At 40.0% G+C, this 20,293-nt stretch overlaps 1 protein-coding gene across 1 annotated transcript; it reads right to left on the reverse strand.

Moving 5' to 3' along the window:
* Nucleotides 1-646: 646 nt before the first annotated feature.
* LOC137877941 (neuroblast differentiation-associated protein AHNAK-like) lies at nucleotides 647-15,558 on the reverse strand. The gene is made up of 5 exons (XM_068718129.1): nucleotides 15,460-15,558; nucleotides 14,705-14,818; nucleotides 14,424-14,577; nucleotides 13,913-14,073; nucleotides 647-13,819 (listed from the first exon to the last, which is right to left on the reverse strand). The coding sequence occupies exons 2-5, from the start codon at nucleotides 14,744-14,746 to the stop codon at nucleotides 1,538-1,540; spliced, it is 12,639 nt and encodes a 4,212-aa protein (XP_068574230.1). The 5' UTR covers nucleotides 14,747-14,818; nucleotides 15,460-15,558; the 3' UTR covers nucleotides 647-1,537.
* Between the last annotated feature and the right edge of the window lie 4,735 nt (nucleotides 15,559-20,293).

Here is a 20,293-nt window from a genome sequence, read left to right on the forward strand (position 1 = left end):
AGTCATGACATAATACCCTCACGTTGAGTAATGTAACGTTACTTTTAAATCATCTCATCATCACTCAGGAGTTCTCCAATACCAGTGGCGGAAGAGAGGCAATCAGATCTTCTACTAAAGGAAATGCAGCAATGCTAAGTAAGTGTAAAAATCCTCACAAAAAAATGTAACTTCAGTAATCAAAATATACTCAAAGTACCCAAAGTAAAAGCACTCATTATGCAGAATGGCCCATTTCTAAATCATATCTGATCATAATTATTGATGCGTTCACGTGTTCATCAGTTTAATATTGTAGCTGGTAAAAGTGGGGCTAATTATCATCAGTTATATACTCCTGTGTAGCTTAATCTGCAATTATATTTCATACTTTATTAGTTGATTTGTATTTTGTATTCATAATATATTCAAATGTAGTGTAGTAAAAAGTAGAATATTTATTACATGGAAATACTCAAGTAAAGTACAAGTGCCTCAACATTGTACTTATGTACTTATGTACTAATGTACCTTCCACTACGGGTGTTACCATAGTATGTGTTTATTTGACATTTTCTGAGCTGAAATACTTTTCTAGTAAATCAAAATGAAACAAACATTCTGGTTAACTCCGGGCCAACATAACCGTCATCATCAGCTCCAGTCACAGGTTTACATATAATAATGTTTATTTATTTTGCATAACTTTGCAAACACAATGCATCAGAGGAGCAGTAATCAAATGAAACTCCAGAGATCGTTAAAAGCTATTTACACAGCCAGTTTAATTGTCCCACTTTGTACAGTGATATATTATAAGAGAACATACTGTTGATATATTTTTTTTCCTGTAGCAAATTAGGTTCTAAGCAAAATATTAATACAAAATATAGTTGCAGCAGTACACTTGCTGTGTCTGATCATAAGCGCTTTCGTTTCAACATTGTTATTGTTTCTTTACATTTGAGCTACAGCCACAAGAATATATCTCAGTGATACATGTACATATTCATTTATCGGTCATATGCGGCCCTATTCTATTCTAGGTTTTCTCTACTGTCAACTTTACAGTGAAATTATTGTAAACATATTTTGGAATGTCAGTAACATTTAACGATTTTTGCAACGGTCACGTTCAGATAAACTTTTTTAAATCAAATGCACTGGTGATTATCATCTGACAAATAAGAGCACATGTATCAGTGTTGTACATTAAAAACTATGAAACAACAAATATATTATAAGTTTTGATAAACAGAAGACATGGCTTACTCTAGTTCTGTGCCATATTAAGCAAGGATATTTGGTGAAGTCCTGTCATAATTTGCAGTAAGGGCACTCAGTTACACAGCTTATTGACAATGTATCAGTGAATTACATTACTGCATCTCTTTATAGGTCAACAACATGCAGCCAGAGATTAAAGTTAACACCTGGCTGAGTCTTTCCTGTGATTGGCAAGTTTTTAAATCTCACCTTTTTGTCACATTGACTGTCAGACCACTAAGGCTGGATAATGAGGGATTGTATCTTCAGACATCATTTACATAAATTAATTTCACTCGTCGGCTCCGTCAAAGAACCTCATTTTGTCAGAGTGCACAGAGTCTCTCAGTCGTTGAATGGATGAAGCTGTCTCACCTGAGATGGGCTCAGAAGAGTCAAACCTACGTGTGATTTGTTTCGTAATAACAATTGTTTCTTTGCTTTCACTTCTTTCACTTGATGTTTCCCGAACGAAATGCTTCTCGAAGACCGTTGTCCTGCCGCTTTGTGAATCCTCGATAGTCCACGATGCAGCTTCGTTAGCCTCTGATCCTCGGGGAAGGCCTCCAGCCGATTGGATTTGGACAGCAGTTAGTAGCTTGGCATGCTGTGCTTCTGGGGTCGCTTGAATATTTGATGTAATGACGTGTATTTTTCCTGATTCCAGTCTGAGCGTGTCCTCCGACGAAGATGAAACTCCGGATGACAGAAGGGTGATTTTCTCAGGCAAGTTGGGCTCAACCGAGATCAGCTCAGTCTTCGTGGTGGAAGTAATAATGTTACTGTGCAGCTCTCCAAGTCCTGCAGCAGCAGAAGGGTCAGAGTATTTGACAGTAACCTTGGTTGGAGAAGATAAGGAAAGGCCACCATGCTCACTTGTCATCGCGGAGCTAATATCAGCAAAGGCATCTGATGACTGCACAGAACAGGTGGGGCTTATTTCCTCATCCACTGTTTCCCCTGCTGGGCTCTTTTCATCCTTACGCTCGTCTCTTTCAGGGATCTTGGCAGGTTCCGATGGGGAGGACAGGCCAAACTTGGGGAATTTAAACCAGCCTGTTCTCTCTGGACTTTTGGTAGCATCTTGCTTTGTTTCCTTTTCCCTTGCCTGTAACTGTTCTCCACTGGGTTCTTCTGTTTCATGAACTTCCTTTGAGGTTTCAAGATTTTCTGATGTTTTTGGAACATCAAATTCAACATCAATATTCCTGAGGATCTCACCAAATGATGTAAAAGTCACTTTTGGGGATTTACTCTCTTCTTTTGGCTCAACTTTCATTTCCTGTTTATCTGCTTTGCATTCAGTGTCAACAGGGACATGTTCATCTTCAGGGTTGGGTCTTGAGAAACTCAGCTTTGGCGTTTTAAAAGATGGTAGTTGGAATTTACTTGGAGAGCCAAGACCCACAGCGTCGGTATCAGTCTTTGGTGTTTCAGAATCTATTATTGCTGCCTGGGATACATCTGATTTAACATCAAAACTCGGACCTTTGATGTTGACAGTAACATCCTTCTTAAGTTTAGCTCCATCAGTTTCAGCTACTTTGTCTGCATCAGGTGCTTCTACGGTGACATCGTAAGTAGCCGCTCCAAATTTCGGCATCTTCAATGTTGACATTTTAAATTTCAATGGTGATCCTCCAACATCTTTTGACTTAGCTTCAGTCTCAGAGGCTTTGACTTCCACACTAGCTGAGGGAACTTTGACTTCTATTTGAGGGAGTTTGACGTCTGCTTTAACTTCTGGCAACGTGATACCTGCATCTTCCTGTGATGCATCTAAATCTTCTCCAGGTCCTTTTGCTTTTGGTAGAGCAATGCCGAACTTTGGAAATTTAAACTTGCTTCCTTGCCCATCAAGTTCAGCTTCAAGCTCTGGAGCTTTGATTTGCATTTCAGGTTGCTTTACTATCACTTGTCCCTCTGGAAGAGAAACATCAACACGTGGAAGCTCAGCACTGACTTCAGGTTCTTTAACACTTGACTTTGAAAAAGAAAATCTGGGTAGTGAAAATTTAGTTTTTTTCAAGTTTGCATCAGGCTCTGCAGCAGGTGGCTCTTCTATTAAAATCACCCCTGAAGGTCCTTGGACTTCTTCTTTGGCCTCTGTTGGTGTAACATCAACTTCGGGTGTTTCAAGCTTGACATCTACATCAGGGGCTTTACCACCTGTCCTTGAAAAGGAAAATTTTGGAAAGGTCCAATTTGGTTGTTTCATCTTGGTTTCAACCTCCACTGTTGGTGCATCTGATGCTGAAATGACGGCTTCATGTTCTTTGACTTCAACAATGGGTAGTTTGACCTCAGCTTTGGCTTCTGGTAATGTGACATCTACATCTTTCTTTGATAAACTGAAGTCAATTTCAGGTCCTTTTACTTTTGGCATTGAGATGCCAAACTTTGGCATTTTAAACTTGCTTCCTGACACTTCAAGTTCACTTTCTTTAGCTTTCATATCTACAGATAGGCCTTCAGTGTCAATGCTGGGTGCAATGACATCCACTGTAGCTCCTTCAATTTTAATGTCTTTGTCCACATCAGGTACTTCCACACTGACCTTTGGAGTAGCAGCTCCAAATTTGCGTATTGTGAATGTTGGCATTTTAATTTTTGATGGTGATCTTTCAACATTACCAGTTTGAGCTTCAATCTCAGGAGCTTTGATATCCACTGTAGCAGACGATTGTTTTATTTTGACATCTGGAAGTTGAACTTCAGCTTTGGCTTCTGGTAATGTGACATCAACTTTGGGTGTTTCAAGCTTGACATCTACATCAGGGGCTTTACCACCTGTCCTTGAAAAGGAAAATTTTGGAAATGTCCAATTTGGTTGTTTCATCTTGGTTTCAACCTCCACTGTTGGTGCATCTGATGCTGAAATGATGGCTTCAGGTTCTTTGACTTCAACAATGGGTAGTTTGACCTCAGCTTTGGCTTCTGGTAATGTGACATCTACATCTTTCTTTGATAAACTGAAGTCAATTTCAGGTCCTTCTACTTTTGGCATTGAGATGCCAAACTTTGGCATTTTAAACTTGCTTCCTGACACTTCAAGTTCACTTTCTTTAGCTTTCATATCTACAGATAGGCCTTCAGTATCAATGCTGGGTGCAGTTACATCCACTGTAGCTCCTTTAATTTTAATGTCTTTGTTCACATCAGGTACTTCAACACTGACCTTTGGAGTAGCAGCTCCAAATTTGGGGAATGTGAATGTTGGCATTTTAAGTTTTGATGGTGATCCTTCAACATTACTCGTTTGAGCTTCAATCTCAGGAGCTTTGATATCCACTGTAGCAGACGGTTGTTTTATTTTGACATCTGGAAGTTGAACTTCAGCTTTGGCTTCTGGTAATGTGACATCAACTTTGGGTGTTTCAAGCTTGACATCTACATCAGGGGCTTTACCACCTGTCCTTGAAAAGGAAAATTTTGGAAATGTCCAATTTGGTTGTTTCATCTTGGTTTCAACCTCCACTGTTGGTGCATCTGATGCTGAAATGATGGCTTCAGGTTCTTTGACTTCAACAATGGGTAGTTTGACCTCAGCTTTGGCTTCTGGTAATGTGACATCTACATCTTTCTTTGATAAACTGAAGTCAATTTCAGGTCCTTTTACTTTTGGCATTGAGATGCCAAACTTTGGCATTTTAAACTTGCTTCCTGACACTTCAAGTTCACTTTCTTTAGCTTTCATATCTACAGATAGGCCTTCAGTGTCAATGCTGGGTGCAGTGACATCCACTCCAGATCCTTCAATTTTAATGTCTTTGTCCACATCAGGTACTTCCACACTGACCTTTGGAGTAGCAGCTCCAAATTTGGGTAATTTGAATGTTGGCATTTTAAGTTTTGCTGGCGATCCTTCAACATTACTTGTCTGAACATCAATTCCAGGAGCTTTGATTTCCACTTGGGCTGAAGATTCTTTTAGTTTTACATCAGGGAGTTTGACTTCAGCTTTGGTTTCTGGTAGAGTCACGTCAACATCTTTCTTTGATAAGCTTAAATCAATATCAGGCCGTTTGATTTGAGGCCCAGAAAAACTGAAACTTGGAAATTTAAACTTGCTTTCTTTTCCTTCCTGTTCAGTTCCTGTAGTTTTAATATCTATTGATGGGTCTTTAATGTCAATGCTTGGTGCTGCAATCTCAACTACAAGAACCTCTTCAGGAATTTGAATGTCACCTCCATCCATTGTGACGTCTTTGTCGGGCACTTCAATGGTGGCACTTGGAGTACCAACTCCAAATTTTGGTAATTTGAATGTCGGCATCTTGAATTTTGACGGTGATCCTTCTTTTCCTTTTGTCGCAATCTTGATCTCAGGAGCTTTAATTTCCACTTCAGCAGAAGATTCCTTTACTTTAACATCAGGGAGTTTTACTTCAGCTTTGGCTTCTGGTAGAGTCACATCTACATCTTTCTTTGATAAGCTTAAATCAATGTCAGGCCGTTTGATTTGAGGCCCAGAAAAACCAAGACTAGGCAGTTTAAACTTGCTTCCTTTTCCTTCATGTTCAGTTCCTGTAGTTTTAATATCTATTGATGGGGTTTTAATGTCAATGCTGGGAGCTGCAATGTCCACTGAAAGGCCTTCTTCAGGAATTTTAATGTCAGGTCCATCGATTTTGACGTCTCCGTCCATATCAGGCACTTTAATGGTGGCACTTGGAGAACCAATTCCAAATCTTGGTAATTTGAATGTTGGCATCTTATATTTTGATGGTGATCCTTCTGTACCCTTTGTCCCAATCTTGATCTCAGGAGCTTTAATTTTCACTTCAGCAGAAGTTTCTTTCAGTTCAACATCAGGAAGTTTGACATCAGCTTTGGCTTCTGGTAGAGTCACGTCTATATCTTTCTTTGATAAGCTTAAATCAATGTCAGGCTGTTTTATTTGAGGCCCAGAAAAACTGAGACTTGGCAGTTTAAACTTGCTTCCCTTTCCTTCATGTTCAAATGATGGGTCTTTAATGTCAATGCTTGGTGCTGCAATCTCAACTGCAAGAACCTCTTCAGGAATTTGAATGTCACCTCCATCCTTTGTGACGTCTTTGTCAGGCACTTCAATGGTGGCACTTGGAGTACCAACTCCAAATTTTGGTAATTTGAATGTCGGCATCTTGAATTTTGACGGTGATCCTTCTTTTCCTTTTGTCGCAATCTTGATCTCAGGAGCTTTAATTTCCACTTCAGCAGAAGATTCCTTTACTTTAACATCAGGGAGTTTTACTTCAGCTTTGGCTTCTGGTAGAGTCACATCTACATCTTTCTTTGATGAGCTTAAATCAATGTCAGGCCGTTTGATTTGAGGCCCAGAAAAACCAAGACTAGGCAGTTTAAACTTGCTTCCTTTTCCTTCATGTTCAGTTCCTGTAGTTTTAATATCTATTGATGGGGTTTTAATGTCAATGCTGGGAGCTGCAATGTCCACTGAAAGGCCTTCTTCAGGAATTTTAATGTCAGGTCCATCGATTTTGACGTCTCCGTCCGTATCAGGCACTTCAATGGTGGCACTTGGAGAACCAATTCCAAATTTTGGTAATTTGAATGTTGGCATCTTATATTTTGATGGTGATCCTTCTGTACCCTTTGTCCCAATCTTGATCTCAGGAGCTTTAATTTTCACTTCAGCAGAAGTTTCTTTCAGTTCAACATCAGGAAGTTTGACATCAGCTTTGGCTTCTGGTAGAGTCACGTCTATATCTTTCTTTGATAAGCTTAAATCAATGTCAGGCCGTTTTATTTGAGGCCCAGAAAAACTGAGACTTGGCAGTTTAAACTTGCTTCCCTTTCCTTCATGTTCAAATGATGGGTCTTTAATGTCAATGCTTGGTGCTGCAATCTCAACTGCAAGAACCTCTTCAGGAATTTGAATGTCACCTCCATCCATTGTGACGTCTTTGTCGGGCACTTCAATGGTGGCACTTGGAGTACCAACTCCAAATTTTGGTAATTTGAATGTCGGCATCTTGAATTTTGACGGTGATCCTTCTTTTCCTTTTGTCGCAATCTTGATCTCAGGAGCTTTAATTTCCACTTCAGCAGAAGATTCCTTTAATTTAACATCAGGGAGTTTTACTTCAGCTTTGGCTTCTGGTAGAGTCACATCTACATCTTTCTTTGATAAGCTTAAATCAATGTCAGGCCGTTTGATTTGAGGGCCAGAAAAACCAAGACTAGGCAGTTTAAACTTGCTTCCTTTTCCTTCATGTTCAGTTCCTGTAGTTTTAATATCTATTGATGGGCTTTTGATGTCAATGCTGGGTGCTGCAATGTCCACTGAAAGACTTTCTTCAGGAATTGTAATGTCAGGTCCATCGATTTTTACGTCTTTGTCGGAAACTTCAATGGTGGCACTTGGAGAACCAATTCCAAATTTTGGTAATTTGAATGTTGGCATCTTATATTTTGATGGTGATCCTTCTGTACCCTTTGTCCCAATCTTGATCTCAGGAGCTTTAATTTTCACTTCAGCAGAAGTTTCTTTCAGTTCAACATCAGGAAGTTTGACATCAGCTTTGGCTTCTGGTAGAGTCACATCTACATCTTTCTTTGATAAGCTTAAATCAATATCAGGCCGTTTGATTTGAGGGCCAGAAAAACCAAGACTAGGCAGTTTAAACTTGCTTCCTTTTCCTTCATGTTCAGTTCCTGTAGTTTTAATATCTATTGATGGGCTTTTGATGTCAATGCTGGGTGCTGCAATGTCCACTGAAAGGCCTTCTTCAGGAATTTTAATGTCAGGTCCATCAATTTTTACGTCTTTGTCGGAAACTTCAATGGTGGCACTTGGAGAACCAATTCCAAATTTTGGTAATTTGAATGTTGGCATCTTATATTTTGATGGTGATCCTTCTGTACCCTTTGTCCCAATCTTGATCTCAGGAGCTTTAATTTTCACTTCAGCAGAAGTTTCTTTCAGTTCAACATCAGGAAGTTTGACATCAGCTTTGGCTTCTGGTAGAGTCACATCTACATCTTTCTTTGATAAGCTTAAATCAATATCAGGCCGTTTGATTTGAGGGCCAGAAAAACCAAGACTAGGCAGTTTAAACTTGCTTCCTTTTCCTTCATGTTCAGTTCCTGTAGTTTTAATATCTATTGATGGGCTTTTGATGTCAATGCTGGGTGCTGCAATGTCCACTGAAAGACTTTCTTCAGGAATTTTAATGTCAGGTCCATCGATTTTTACGTCTTTGTCGGAAACTTCAATGGTGGCACTTGGAGAACCAATTCCAAATTTTGGTAATTTGAATATTGGCATCTTATATTTTGATGGTGATCCTTCTGTACCCTTTGTCCCAATCTTGATCTCAGGAGCTGTAATTTCCACTTCAGGTTCTTTGACTTCAACATTGGGGAGTTTCATTTCAGCTTTGGCTTCTGGTAATGTGACATCTACATCTTTCTTTGATAAACTAAAATCAATTTCAGGTCCTGTAACTTTAGGCATTGAGATGCCAAACGTTGGCATTTTAAACTTGCTTCCTTCAACTTCTGCTTCAGGTAGTTCCACTTCCCCCTTTCCCTCTGGAATCGCAGCATTCACTTCCTGCAGACTGGCATCAACTTCTGGGGCCTTAACACTTGGTTTTGAGAAAGAAAATCTTGGCAGTGAGAACCTTGGCTTTTTCAGTTTTGCATCTACCTCAACACCTGGCTGTTGCTCTATCACAACCCCAGCTGAGGGCTTTTTGACGTGAACGTCTGGCAGATGGACCTCTGCTTTAACTTCTGGTTGATCAACATCTGTGTGTGGCACAGATATGTGCATATCAGTTCCGTCAATTGTGATTTCTTTGTCTATATCAGGTACTTCAGTGCTGACATTAGGAGTGGCAGCTCCAAATTTGGGAAATTTGAATGTTGGCATTTTAAATTTTGATGGTGATCCCTTCATACTGCTTGATTGAGCTTCAATCTCAGGAGCTTCAATTTCCACTTTAGCAGAAGATTCTTTGATTTCCACTTTAGGGAGATTGACTTCAGCGTTGGCTTCTGGTAATGAGATGTCTACATCTTTCTTTGATGAGCTGAAATCAAATTCAGGTCCTTTTACTTTTGGCATTGAGATTCCAAACTTTGGCATTTTGAACTTGCTTCCTTGCCCATCAATTTCTGCTTCACACTCTGGTGGTTTCATATCCACAGCAATTTTTGGAGCTTCTGGGAGTTCAACCTCAGCTTTAGCCTTTGGTAGTGTCACATCTACATCTTTCTTTGATATGCTTAAATCAATTTCAGGTCCTTTTACTTTTGGCATTGAGATTCCAAACTTTGGCACTTTAAATTTGCCTCCTTGTCCATCTATTTCTGCTTCACACTCTGGTGGCTTCATATCCACAGCAATTTTTGGAGCTCCTGGGAGTTCGACCTCAGCTTTAGCCCCTGGTAGTGTCACATCTACATCTTTTTTTGAGAAGCTTAAATCAATTTCAGGTCCTTTTACTTTTGGCATTGTGATTCCAAACTTTGGCATTTGGAACTTGCCACTGTGTCCTTCAAGTTCACTGCCAGTCTGCAAAGGTTTGATTTCCATTTCGGGATTTTGAACCTCCATATTTGCCTCTGGAATCAAAACCTCTGCTTTTCCAAGGCTGACATCAATTTTAGGGGCTTCTGGATGTTTAACCTCAACGTCTTTCTTTGATAAGCTCAAGTCAAATTCTGGCCCTTTTACTTTTGGCATTTTGATTCCAAACTTTGCCATTTGGAACTTTTCTTTAAGTTCATCTTCAGTCTGCACAACCTGCATTTCCATTTCCGGCTTTTTAACCTCCATCTTAGCCTCTGGAATTGAAACATCTACTTTTCCAAGATCAATCTCAGGAAGTTTGACATCAACTTTTGCCTCTGGTAATTTGACATCTATGTCTTTCTTTGGTAGGCTTGAATACATTTTCGGTCCCTTCACTTTTGGCATGGAGAAACCAAGATGTGGCATTTTGTACTTGCTTCCTTTCCCGTCCTGTTCAGCTCCTGTAGATTTCATATCCATTGAAGGGCCTTCAATGTCAATGCTGGGTGCTGCAATGTAAACTGCAGAACCTTCGTCAGGAATATTAATATCAGCTCCTTCGATTTTGACATCTTTGTCCATATCAGGTACTTCTACAGAAATGTTTGGAGTACCAACTCCAAATTTCGGTAGTTTAAACGTCGGCATCTTAAATTTCAATGGTGATCCTTCTGTGCCTTTTGCCTCAACTTTTATTTCAGGAGCTTTCATTTCCACCTTAGCGGAGGGTTCTTTCAGTTCAGGTACAGGGACTTTTACTTCAGCTTTGGCTTCTGGAAGTGTCACGTCTCCATCTTTCTTTGATAAGCCAAAGTTAATTTCAGGTCCTTTAACTTTTGGCATCGACATTCCCAACTTTGGCATTTTAAACTTGCTTCCTTGCCCGTCAATTTCAACTTCACTTTGCAAAGGTTTAATTTCTAAATCAGGCTTTTTAACTTCCATGTTTCCCTTTGGGGGAGAAACCTCTGCTTTTCCAAGACTGACATCAACTTTAGGAGCATCAGGTACTTTTACTTCAGCTTTGACTTCTGGAAGTGTCACGTCTCCATCTTTCTTTGATAAGCCAAAGTGTATTTCAGGCCCTTTAACTTTTGGCATTGACATTCCCAACTTTGGCATTTTAAACTTTCTTCCTTGCCCATCAATTTCAACATCACTTTGCAAAGGTTTCATTGCTAAATCAGGCTTTTGAATTTCCACTTTCGCCTCTGGAATCAAAACTTCTGCTTTTCCAAGACTGGCATCCATTTTAGGGACTTTTGGGAGTTTGATTTCAGCACTGGTTTCTGGCAGTGTGACATCTACATCTTTCTTTGATGAACTTAAATTAAGTTGAGGCCCTTTGACTTTAGGCATAGAGAACCCGAGATGTGGCATTTTGAACTTGCTTCCTTTGCCCTCATGATCAGTTCCTATTGCTTTCATATCTGCTGAAGGACCCTCAATGTCAACACTGGGTGCTTCAATGTTAACTGCAGGCCTATCAATGTTAGCGCCATCGATTTTGACATCTTTGTCCATATCACATACTTCCACAGACACGTTTGGCATTTTTACACCAAATTCTGGCATTTTAAACTTGCCTCCTTGCCCATCAAGTTCCCCTTCAGTCCTCAGAGGTTTGACTTTGAATTCAGGTTTTTCAACTTCCATCTTTTGCTCTAGATTGGAAACGTCTATGGTTCCAAGAGTAACGTCACTGTCCGGGGCTTCTGGGAGTTTGACTTCAGCCTCTGGTAGTGTTACATCTACTTCTTGTTTTGATAGGCTTAAGTCAATTTGAGGTCCTTTCACCTTTGGCATGGACATGCCGAGATTCGGAATATGGAACTTGCCACCCTTTCCCCCCCTGTCAAGTGTTTTTATCTCAGCTCCATCAATGTTTATGTCCTTATTTGCATCAGGCACATTTACGCTGATATTTGGAGTTCCTTCTCCAAATTTGGACAGTTTGAATGTCTGCTCTTTGGCTTCAACAATTTTTACCTCACCGCCGACATCTGTACAGAAGATGTCGGCCTTTGGGCTGTCAGCATTAAGATTGACACCAAAACCTGTAAGCCTAAAGCCGCCGTCCTTTTTGACTGGTGAACCATCTACTGAATCAATGTATTCAATGCCATCAATTTCAGGTATTTTGACATCCGATGTGACTCCTCCAATCTTGTTTCTTGTTTCAGTCTTTGTTATTTCTACTTCTTGGAGGAATATAGTCCTTTCACCTTTTATGTTGTCAACATTTTGCTCAGAGATATTTTGTTTTGGCAAGTGAATTCCAATGTCAGGGATTTTTATGTCTGGTTTTGCAATCCCAAAGCTAGGCATTGTTATCTTTGCCCTCTTTGTTTTGGAAGTTGCTCCAGATATATAATCAGATTTGATGCCCTCGTTGTCTTGTGTTCCTTGTGTCTGAAGAACGGCTACTTCTTGTGAACTTTCTTTTCCAGGTATTATGATATGTTCTCGTTTATAAACCTCTTCGTCGCTTTGTTTTGGCTCAGCTTTGTATTCCCTTACAGGTTTTTTTAAATCTACCTGGGTCACCATTAAAAGTTCTTCTGAGGCTAAATCAGCAGGTGTGATCTTTGGTAGTTTGATTGTTGTCTTGTAGATTTCTGGAGAGGCAGTTGCTTCAAACTTACTGAAGTGTGCCTCATGTCTTGTTTTAGTGGGTGTTTTCACCGATATTCTTTGTGCATTTGCGTCTATCACAGTAATTTCTTCAGGAATAGGCATGCCACTTGTGTCAACTTTAGGCAGCTTAAATCCAGGCAATTTTGAAACTGCTTCTTTCACGCTGTCAACATCAATTGACATTTGCACAGTTTCAGCTTGAATGTCCTCATAATGTCCGGTAAAAACAGTTTTAGGTTCTTTAATTCTTTTGGCTGTGGTCCTCTTAGACATGTCCTCCATACCTGGAATCTCAATGTCTTCACGTTTGGGAAGTTTTGTTCTGGAAAGATTGCTTTTTGACAGTAGCTCAAAAGGATCTTCTTTCACTTCTGTACCCTCAGTTGTAAGTTGCTCAATTTTAGTTGTGCGTTCTTCAAAATTTACATTCATTTTTGGGATTGTTTCCTCACTGGCGATGTCACTAAAGCCTACTTTAGGCAGTTTGAATGTTGGATCTTTCTTTGCTTCTTGTTTCTGTTTAATGTCCTTGCCTTTCTTTGTTTTCTCTTCACCTTTCTGTGGAGATTTTTGTAATAATGCAACGTCAGATATTTCCAGTTCCACCTTTGGTACGCTCCTTTCGATTATTTGGGTATTGGCATCAAGTGCAAGTTGATCTCCTTGTAGTTTTGTGCGTGATTCAAAACTTGGGATGACATCAGATTTTTCATTTTCAGGTTGGTCTGCTGTTTCAATACTTGCCCCCATTGTTTTCAGCCGTTTTGGTGACGATTTTGCTTTTGCATCTTTCTTGTGCGATTTATCCTTCCCCAAAATTTTTATTTTTAATTGAGACAGTTCTTTCTTCTTCTTCTTCTTTCCATCAGGGGACTTGATACCAGAGGGACTTTCTTGACCTGCCAGAGCCACGGTTAGATCTTCTGTTTTCAAAGTGCTAGCTATAGTGATGAGTTCCACCTTGTGTTGAACAGTTTGAGGTTCAGTCAGTTCTTGATCACGTCTTAAGTCCTCCACTACTTTCAGATCCTCTGTCACGTATACTTGAGGTGTTTCCCCTGAGGGGCTTTCAAGGCACTCAGGCGAAAGCATCTGCGCAGATGTTGGTGCGTCTGTGTCCTGGTCTTCAGATGAACTTATGCGGCCTCTCTTTGTCAAACCAGAAAGCTTTATTTTATGCTTTTTCTTGCCTTTGAGAGCATCCTGAGACTTTATCGGGGACTCTGTGTCACTTGTAGTGGGACTGAGCTCAAGCTTTCTCTGCTCATCAGCCTCAGAGGAGCTGTGAGACCTTGTAAAGCGGGACTTGCGTCCTTTTCCAAAGGAGGGAAACTTAGGCCATGAAATGCGTGCTTCACCGCGCCTTTTGGTTTTTCCTTGCTCCCTCATTTCTGGAACGTAGACGTCTTCCTCCTGTTGAGCAACAAAAAAAATGAAACGTCATTTCTATCCCCAAAACATTTTTTTTGTTTATCACAAAGAGTCTGACATCATGAAAATAGTTACAGGGATGACGTCAGATTCGAGTGCTGATTCAGTCTCTGTGATGCCTGGATTGCGTTTCAAGCAGAGCTTCATTTTGTAACCCTGAGCGTGCTCCAGAATCTGAATGGCGTCCTCGTATGACACGTTGTCGAAATACACAGTGGCGCTCAGAATCTGATCACCTACGTAAAGAAGAGCAAAACATTTCAGAAGGGCACAGATGAGAAGGCTGTCAGGGTCTGTCTGATAAAGGAGAATTATATCAATAAAAATTATGAGAATGAATTTGTCACTTTGCAAGTTTCTTCACATTAAGGTAATGACATTTGTATGGGCAAAAATGTTAGTAGTAGATATTTGTAATGGGATTTTGAATTCTAAAATTGGAAAATATACAACAACATACAACTCAAGATTTAAAGGTACCATAGATTGTCCAATGGACCCAATTATAGCCTCATTAATCCCACTTTTCACAATCAAATTAGTTTTGTCGCTATAATTGTTTCTCATTTCCAACTGCAAGTTTTACCTTCTTTCAGTTTCAGACTTTTTGAGGCAGGTGACTCTGGTACCACCTCCTTAATGAAGATTCCCTCTCTGCCCCCTCCACCATAAACGAGACCCTCTGAACATCCATCTTGGGCTGTTTTCACTATCACTCCAGATTCAGGGCTGTGATCTTCCTGCACAAAACACAACACAAATCAAAATAGACAGGATCAAATCATTTTACCTTTTAGCTGTGCTGCTCTCACGCAGCCCGAAGGCATTCACAGACACTACAGAGAGGAGAAGGTGGGAATGTCTCACCTTCAGTTTGCTCATCTTTGAAGTTGAACGCTTTTCAAACATGGACCCAAGCCCAGACTTTTTAGTTTTCTTTCCACTCCCACTTTTGTGGTGTGGGTCATGCTCCGCATCACACTAAAAGAAAAATAGAAGAAAATTGAATTCTAACTAAACATCACACTGAAAAAAAAAGATTACAGTTGCAGTCAGAGCTTCCGCCTTATTCAAACAAAAAAAGCTTTGAAAAGAGTTTGCACTGAGAGTAAACGGTAATACGCAAACTTTTATACATGGGAGTAGCTGAGTCTTGATCAATGTTGCAATATGCAGCAGTAAACAAAACAGAAAGCCCATCGAACACCATACTTTGTCGACTGGACACAAATACAGAGCCTAATGCATGTAATGGGGTCATTGATTAGTTGTTCAAGTTATTGTTTTGTGCACTCAAGAAAGTCAAATTTAATTCACATGATTTTGTGTTTAAGAGCCAAAAAGAACAAAGGATATCCACACATCTATATAAAAGAATCTAAAATGAGTGGATGGTGATCATTTTATAACTCCTTAAAGCAATACTTCACCCTTAAAATGAACATTTCTTTATCATTTTCTCACCACGTTTTACCTTGAATGAAAAGTTGTGCAGAAAGCTGTTTGTATGTTAACTGAATATTCAGGTTATTTATATGCACGTAAACAGGTTCTCTGATTGATTGTCTTGACCTGGTTTCTCCCTGTGAACCTGGTTCGTTTTGTGTGTCGGTGCTGCGTACCTCTTTGTCACCGTCGGCGTATTTTTCGGTTTCAGGATACTCCTCGACGGGGGACGATCCTTGAGGCCTCGGTCTCTCTGTGAACTGAGACGGCTCGTCACATGTCTGCGTGGACACAAGGTCAGTCAGCGCAGGAAAACAGTCACATGATCTATTCCCAAAACGGTTGTATAGTTTCAAACAGAAATCATGACATTGGAGTCCTTTTCAGTGTTTTTCTAAACGAGGCCTGGGCGATATGGCCAAAATCTACTATCGCGTTTTAAGTCATTTCACATGTCGATAGCGATATACAGTTGTGGTCAAAAGTTTACATACACTTGTAAAGAACATAATGTCATGGCTCTCTTGAGTTTCCCCGTTATTTCTACAAGTCTGATTTTTCTCTGATAGAGTGATTGGAACAGATACTTCTTTGTCACAAAAAACATTCATGAAGTTTGGTTCTTTCATGACTTTATTATGGGTTAACAGAAAAAGTGATCAAATCTGCTGGGTCAAAAATATACATACAGCAGTGCTAATATTTGGTTACATGTCCCTTGGCCATTTTCACTTCAATTAGGCGCTTTTGGTAGCCATCCACAAGCTTCTGGCAAGCTTCTCGTTGAATCTTTGACCACTCCTCTTGACAGAATTGGTGCAGTTCAGTTAAATTTGATGGCTTTCTGACATGGACTTGTTTCTTCAGCATTGTCCACATGTTCTCAATGGGATTTAAGTCAGGACTTTGGGAAGGCCATTCTAAAACCCTAATTGTAGCCTGATTTAGCCATTCCATTACCACTTTTGATGTGTGTTTGGGGTCATTGTCCTGTCGGAACACCCAACTGCGCCCAAGACCCAACCTTCGGGCTGATGATTTTAGGTTATCTTGAAGAATTTGAAGGTAATCCTCCTCCTTCATGATCCCATTTACTCTCTGTAAAGCACCAGTTCCATTGGCAGCAAAACAGCCCCACAGCATAATACTACCACCACCGTGCTTGACGGTAGGCATGGTGTTCTTGGGGTTAAAGGCCTCACCTTTTCTCCCTCAAACATATTGCTGGGCATTGTGGCCAAACAGCTCGATTTTTGTTTCGTCTGACCACAGAACTTTCCTCCAGAAGGTCTTATCTTTGTCCATGTGATCAGCAGCAAACTTCAGTCGAGCCTTAAGGTGCCGCTTTTGGAGCAAGGGCTTCCTTCTTGCACGGCAGCCTCTCAGTCCATGGAGATGCAAAACACGCTTGACTGTGGACACTGACACCTGTGTTCCAGCAGCTTCTAATTCTTGGCAGATCTGCTTTTTGGTGGTTCTCGGTTGACTCTTCACCCTCCTGACCAATTTTCTCTCAGCAGCAGGTGATAGCTTGCGTTTTCTTCCTGATCGTGGCAGTGACAAAACAGTGCCATGCACTTTATACTTACAAACAATTGTTTGCACTGTTGCTCTTGGGACCTGCAGCTGCTTTGAAATGGCTCCAAGTGACTTTCCTGACTTGTTCAAGTCAATGATTCGCTTTTTCAGATCCATGCTGAGCTCCTTTGACTTTCCCATTGTAGCGTTTGTGGCCGTTTGTATCCAATGAGCCCTATTTAAATGGCCTCAGAGAAGTCACCAGCTGTAGTCACTCATAATCACTCACAAGAAGTTAAGAGGCCATGCTATGAAGCTCATTTCATTGACACAACTTTCTAAGTCACCAAAATTGCTAATTCATGTTGCTGTATGTATATTTTTGACCCAGCAGATTTTGTCACTTTTTCTGTTAACCCATAATAAAGTCATGAAAGAACCAAACTTCATGAATGTTTTTTGTGACAAAGAAGTATCTGTTCCAATCACTCTATCAGAGAAAAATCAGAGTTGTAGAAATAACTGGAAACTCAAGAGAGCCATGACATTATGTTCTTTACAAGTGTATGTAAACTTTTGACCACAACTGTATATCAAGATGTAGCATGTTTTTGTCAATAAATAAATTGTCGATGTGACAAAACCACACGGTAACAGCATCTCCTCTTCTTCAGCTACCTTTAAACACTGTTGTAATGTTAAAACTCACGTCGCTGTGCCTGCAGCTTGAACCCCAAAGGTGGAATAAACTGGATCAAAAATAGTGTGATGACGCCTCACTATGCCAACGGCAGCGTTGCCCGGGTGTTTGGCTGTATAGCATTTCATAATTGTCACATTAGTAGTGTGTTTGCTCGTCTGTCAGTCCAACACCAGTGCCAAACACCTCCAGAATAATTAAATTTATCCTCATATAATTTGGTACAAATATGAATGTTCCCCAGAGGATGACTCCCAGTGACTTTGGTGAGTTTTTACCAACACCACTAAACTAATCCTGTTAGCCTCGGCCGTACTTTGAGATTAATGCTAAAATAGCATGCTAACGTGCAAACATTAGATGTTAAATGTTGGTATGCTTCACTAGCATACTAAATTATATTAGCGTAACTTTAGTCTTTGGCCCTCCATACATTAGTATTGTTGGTTTCAGATAGTTTGACTCCAAAACACACAAGTAATATAAGTAGTTCTGAACTTTTTCAGACCCTTTATTTCGTTCAGCTAATATATATCAGTAGAAGTCAACTTCTATTCATATCATATCAGTAAATTCAGCTTATCAAGCAGCATAGTTTTGAACCAGGGCCTCAAGTAGCTCAAGACCAGTAAGGTGTGCCACATTTGTAAGTGTTACTTCAATATGTCATACACATATTGAGTCAGCGTTTAGGTAAACAGTAGTCTCGGATCAGACATTCCTTGTTCATAACTGCATGTTTTCTTTTAGTTTTAACATAGTGTCTTTTCTGTTGATTGAAGGCGAGACAGAAATGTTTAGTGACTGACGAGGAAATCAACAGAAACGTAAAAGTCACTCACTGAATCGTCCTCTGTACCCGGCTCTGGTGCTCTCAGCCTTCGACCAGCTGTTCACAGGAAAACACAGAAAATAGACAAAACATAAAAACCAAAGTAAATACTGATATGACAACTGCTTATTATAGTATTATTGTAGTAAATAGTAGAGCTTCATTCACACATATTTAGTGTGTAATGACCTGATTCCTGTTGTAAATAATGTGATGAAAAGTAAGTTATCTCAAGCAGAGTTTTGTTGCATGAATTAATTCATTCTAAACAGAAAACTGCACAAATGTAAACGCACAAAAAGCAGTAAGCCGAGACTTTGACTCCTGCAGTTGTTTTGAGGCTCACGGAGACACTGGAGCCGTGATGAGACTATTTAGAGTTCTTCCTGGAAATAAATCCCCCAGGAACCCGCTGCCTCCTTTCCTCTGTTAAGTGATCCACAGTATCGATCCACAGATAAGACTCCCAGCTCAGCCCCTCAAGGCTGCTGAGAAGGGAAAGTCTGACTCCAAATGAATATGGATAGTCAAATTATTATTATTATTATTATTACCCGCACTGATGCTTAACCTCTATTTGATTTGAATCCGTTTAAACTGCACAATCAGGCTGTTTTAATGTGAGACTAACTTTATCAGGAGGATGATGTCTGTTTGTTAGGGATTCAAATGTTCGGGATGAAAAAAAACAAGAAAAAAATTCCCAAATTAATAAGTTTACATAAATCACGGATGGACTGTGGAGAAACAGCGTTGATCTGTCCTCCACATTTCCTGTGGTTTTAGCTCCTCAGTGGCTAATAAATTCATATCATCAAGAGGTCGTTAATCAGCGGATGTTTTGTTGTCGGTAGGAATTAGTGTTGAATAAATGCGGTTGGACCCTCAGAGCTCCGGAGCCCTGATTCCACACGGAGAATTACATCATTTCCATTCCATGTGTTCGCTCTGCTGTCCTTGTGAGTCTTACTGGAGCACTAAACTCAACATCGTATCGTCAACATCGTATCAGCTCCCTTAAGATGAAAAGGATTCAATTCTTTCACGTAACGGAGCGGTAATGTTCATCAGTGACCAATTCTAACAAAACAAAACTCAAAATACTTCATTCAAATCTTGGGTATTTAAGTGTATGCTGGATTTACTAGAAAATATCATGTTTGGGATGTAATCAGCCTTTTCTCCCCCAAGTTTGAGAGGTTTTTATGTCAATTTTACGTTACCACAAATAAAGACTAAGCTTTATGTTGAGTAGTTTGGAAACAAACTTTGCTCTGGCAAGTAATTCACAAAACTTGTGATTTTTTTTTTTGGTTTAATATTTATTTAGAAATCTTGAAAATATGTCTATTATATATATATATGTATTGCATTATATTAAACACATATTACAATAGGCTCAGTACTGAACCTATTGCAGTCCCATGGTTTCTTAACTAACCACCACATTGACACTCCGCCCATTGCTTTAACGTCTGTCATGTGAAGCGCTCTGGCTGCCTGTCTAAGTGCATTAGAAGACATTCAAGATAACAAAAAGAGCCTCCTGTTTCAGGGTGTGTTGCTGCCTCTGGGTTTGATAATCCGAGAAAGTTCAAGGAGTTCTCAAATGACATTATACTTGTGATACTGAAAATAAACCTGAAACACAACCTGCGCTGTCATCGTAGACGTTCATTGCTCTGACGCCAGGATCAGAAAAAACACCAGAGAACATCGATCTGACAGAACTCTGAACGCACCACGGTCTAGACGTGTTGTGAAATGTAACAATCGAGTCTCTACAGCTGCCAGGCAGCATCCTTCTCCTCATCATCCTTCTCCTTCACACCAGGCACGACTGACGAAAAACAACTCTAGTTGAATTTTAGTTCATTTTAGTTTTCAGAGCCCAGTGTGTGGAATCAAAGAAGTCACCTACCTGCTTCTGCTGTTTGTTTTAACTCCTGGAAATAAAGCC

This window comes from Cebidichthys violaceus, unplaced genomic scaffold, assembly GCF_023349555.1.
Source record: "Cebidichthys violaceus isolate CVI_PGR_0920_01 unplaced genomic scaffold, fCebVio1.0.p SCAF_22, whole genome shotgun sequence".
In the NCBI taxonomy this organism is placed as follows: domain Eukaryota; kingdom Metazoa; phylum Chordata; class Actinopteri; order Perciformes; family Stichaeidae; genus Cebidichthys; species Cebidichthys violaceus.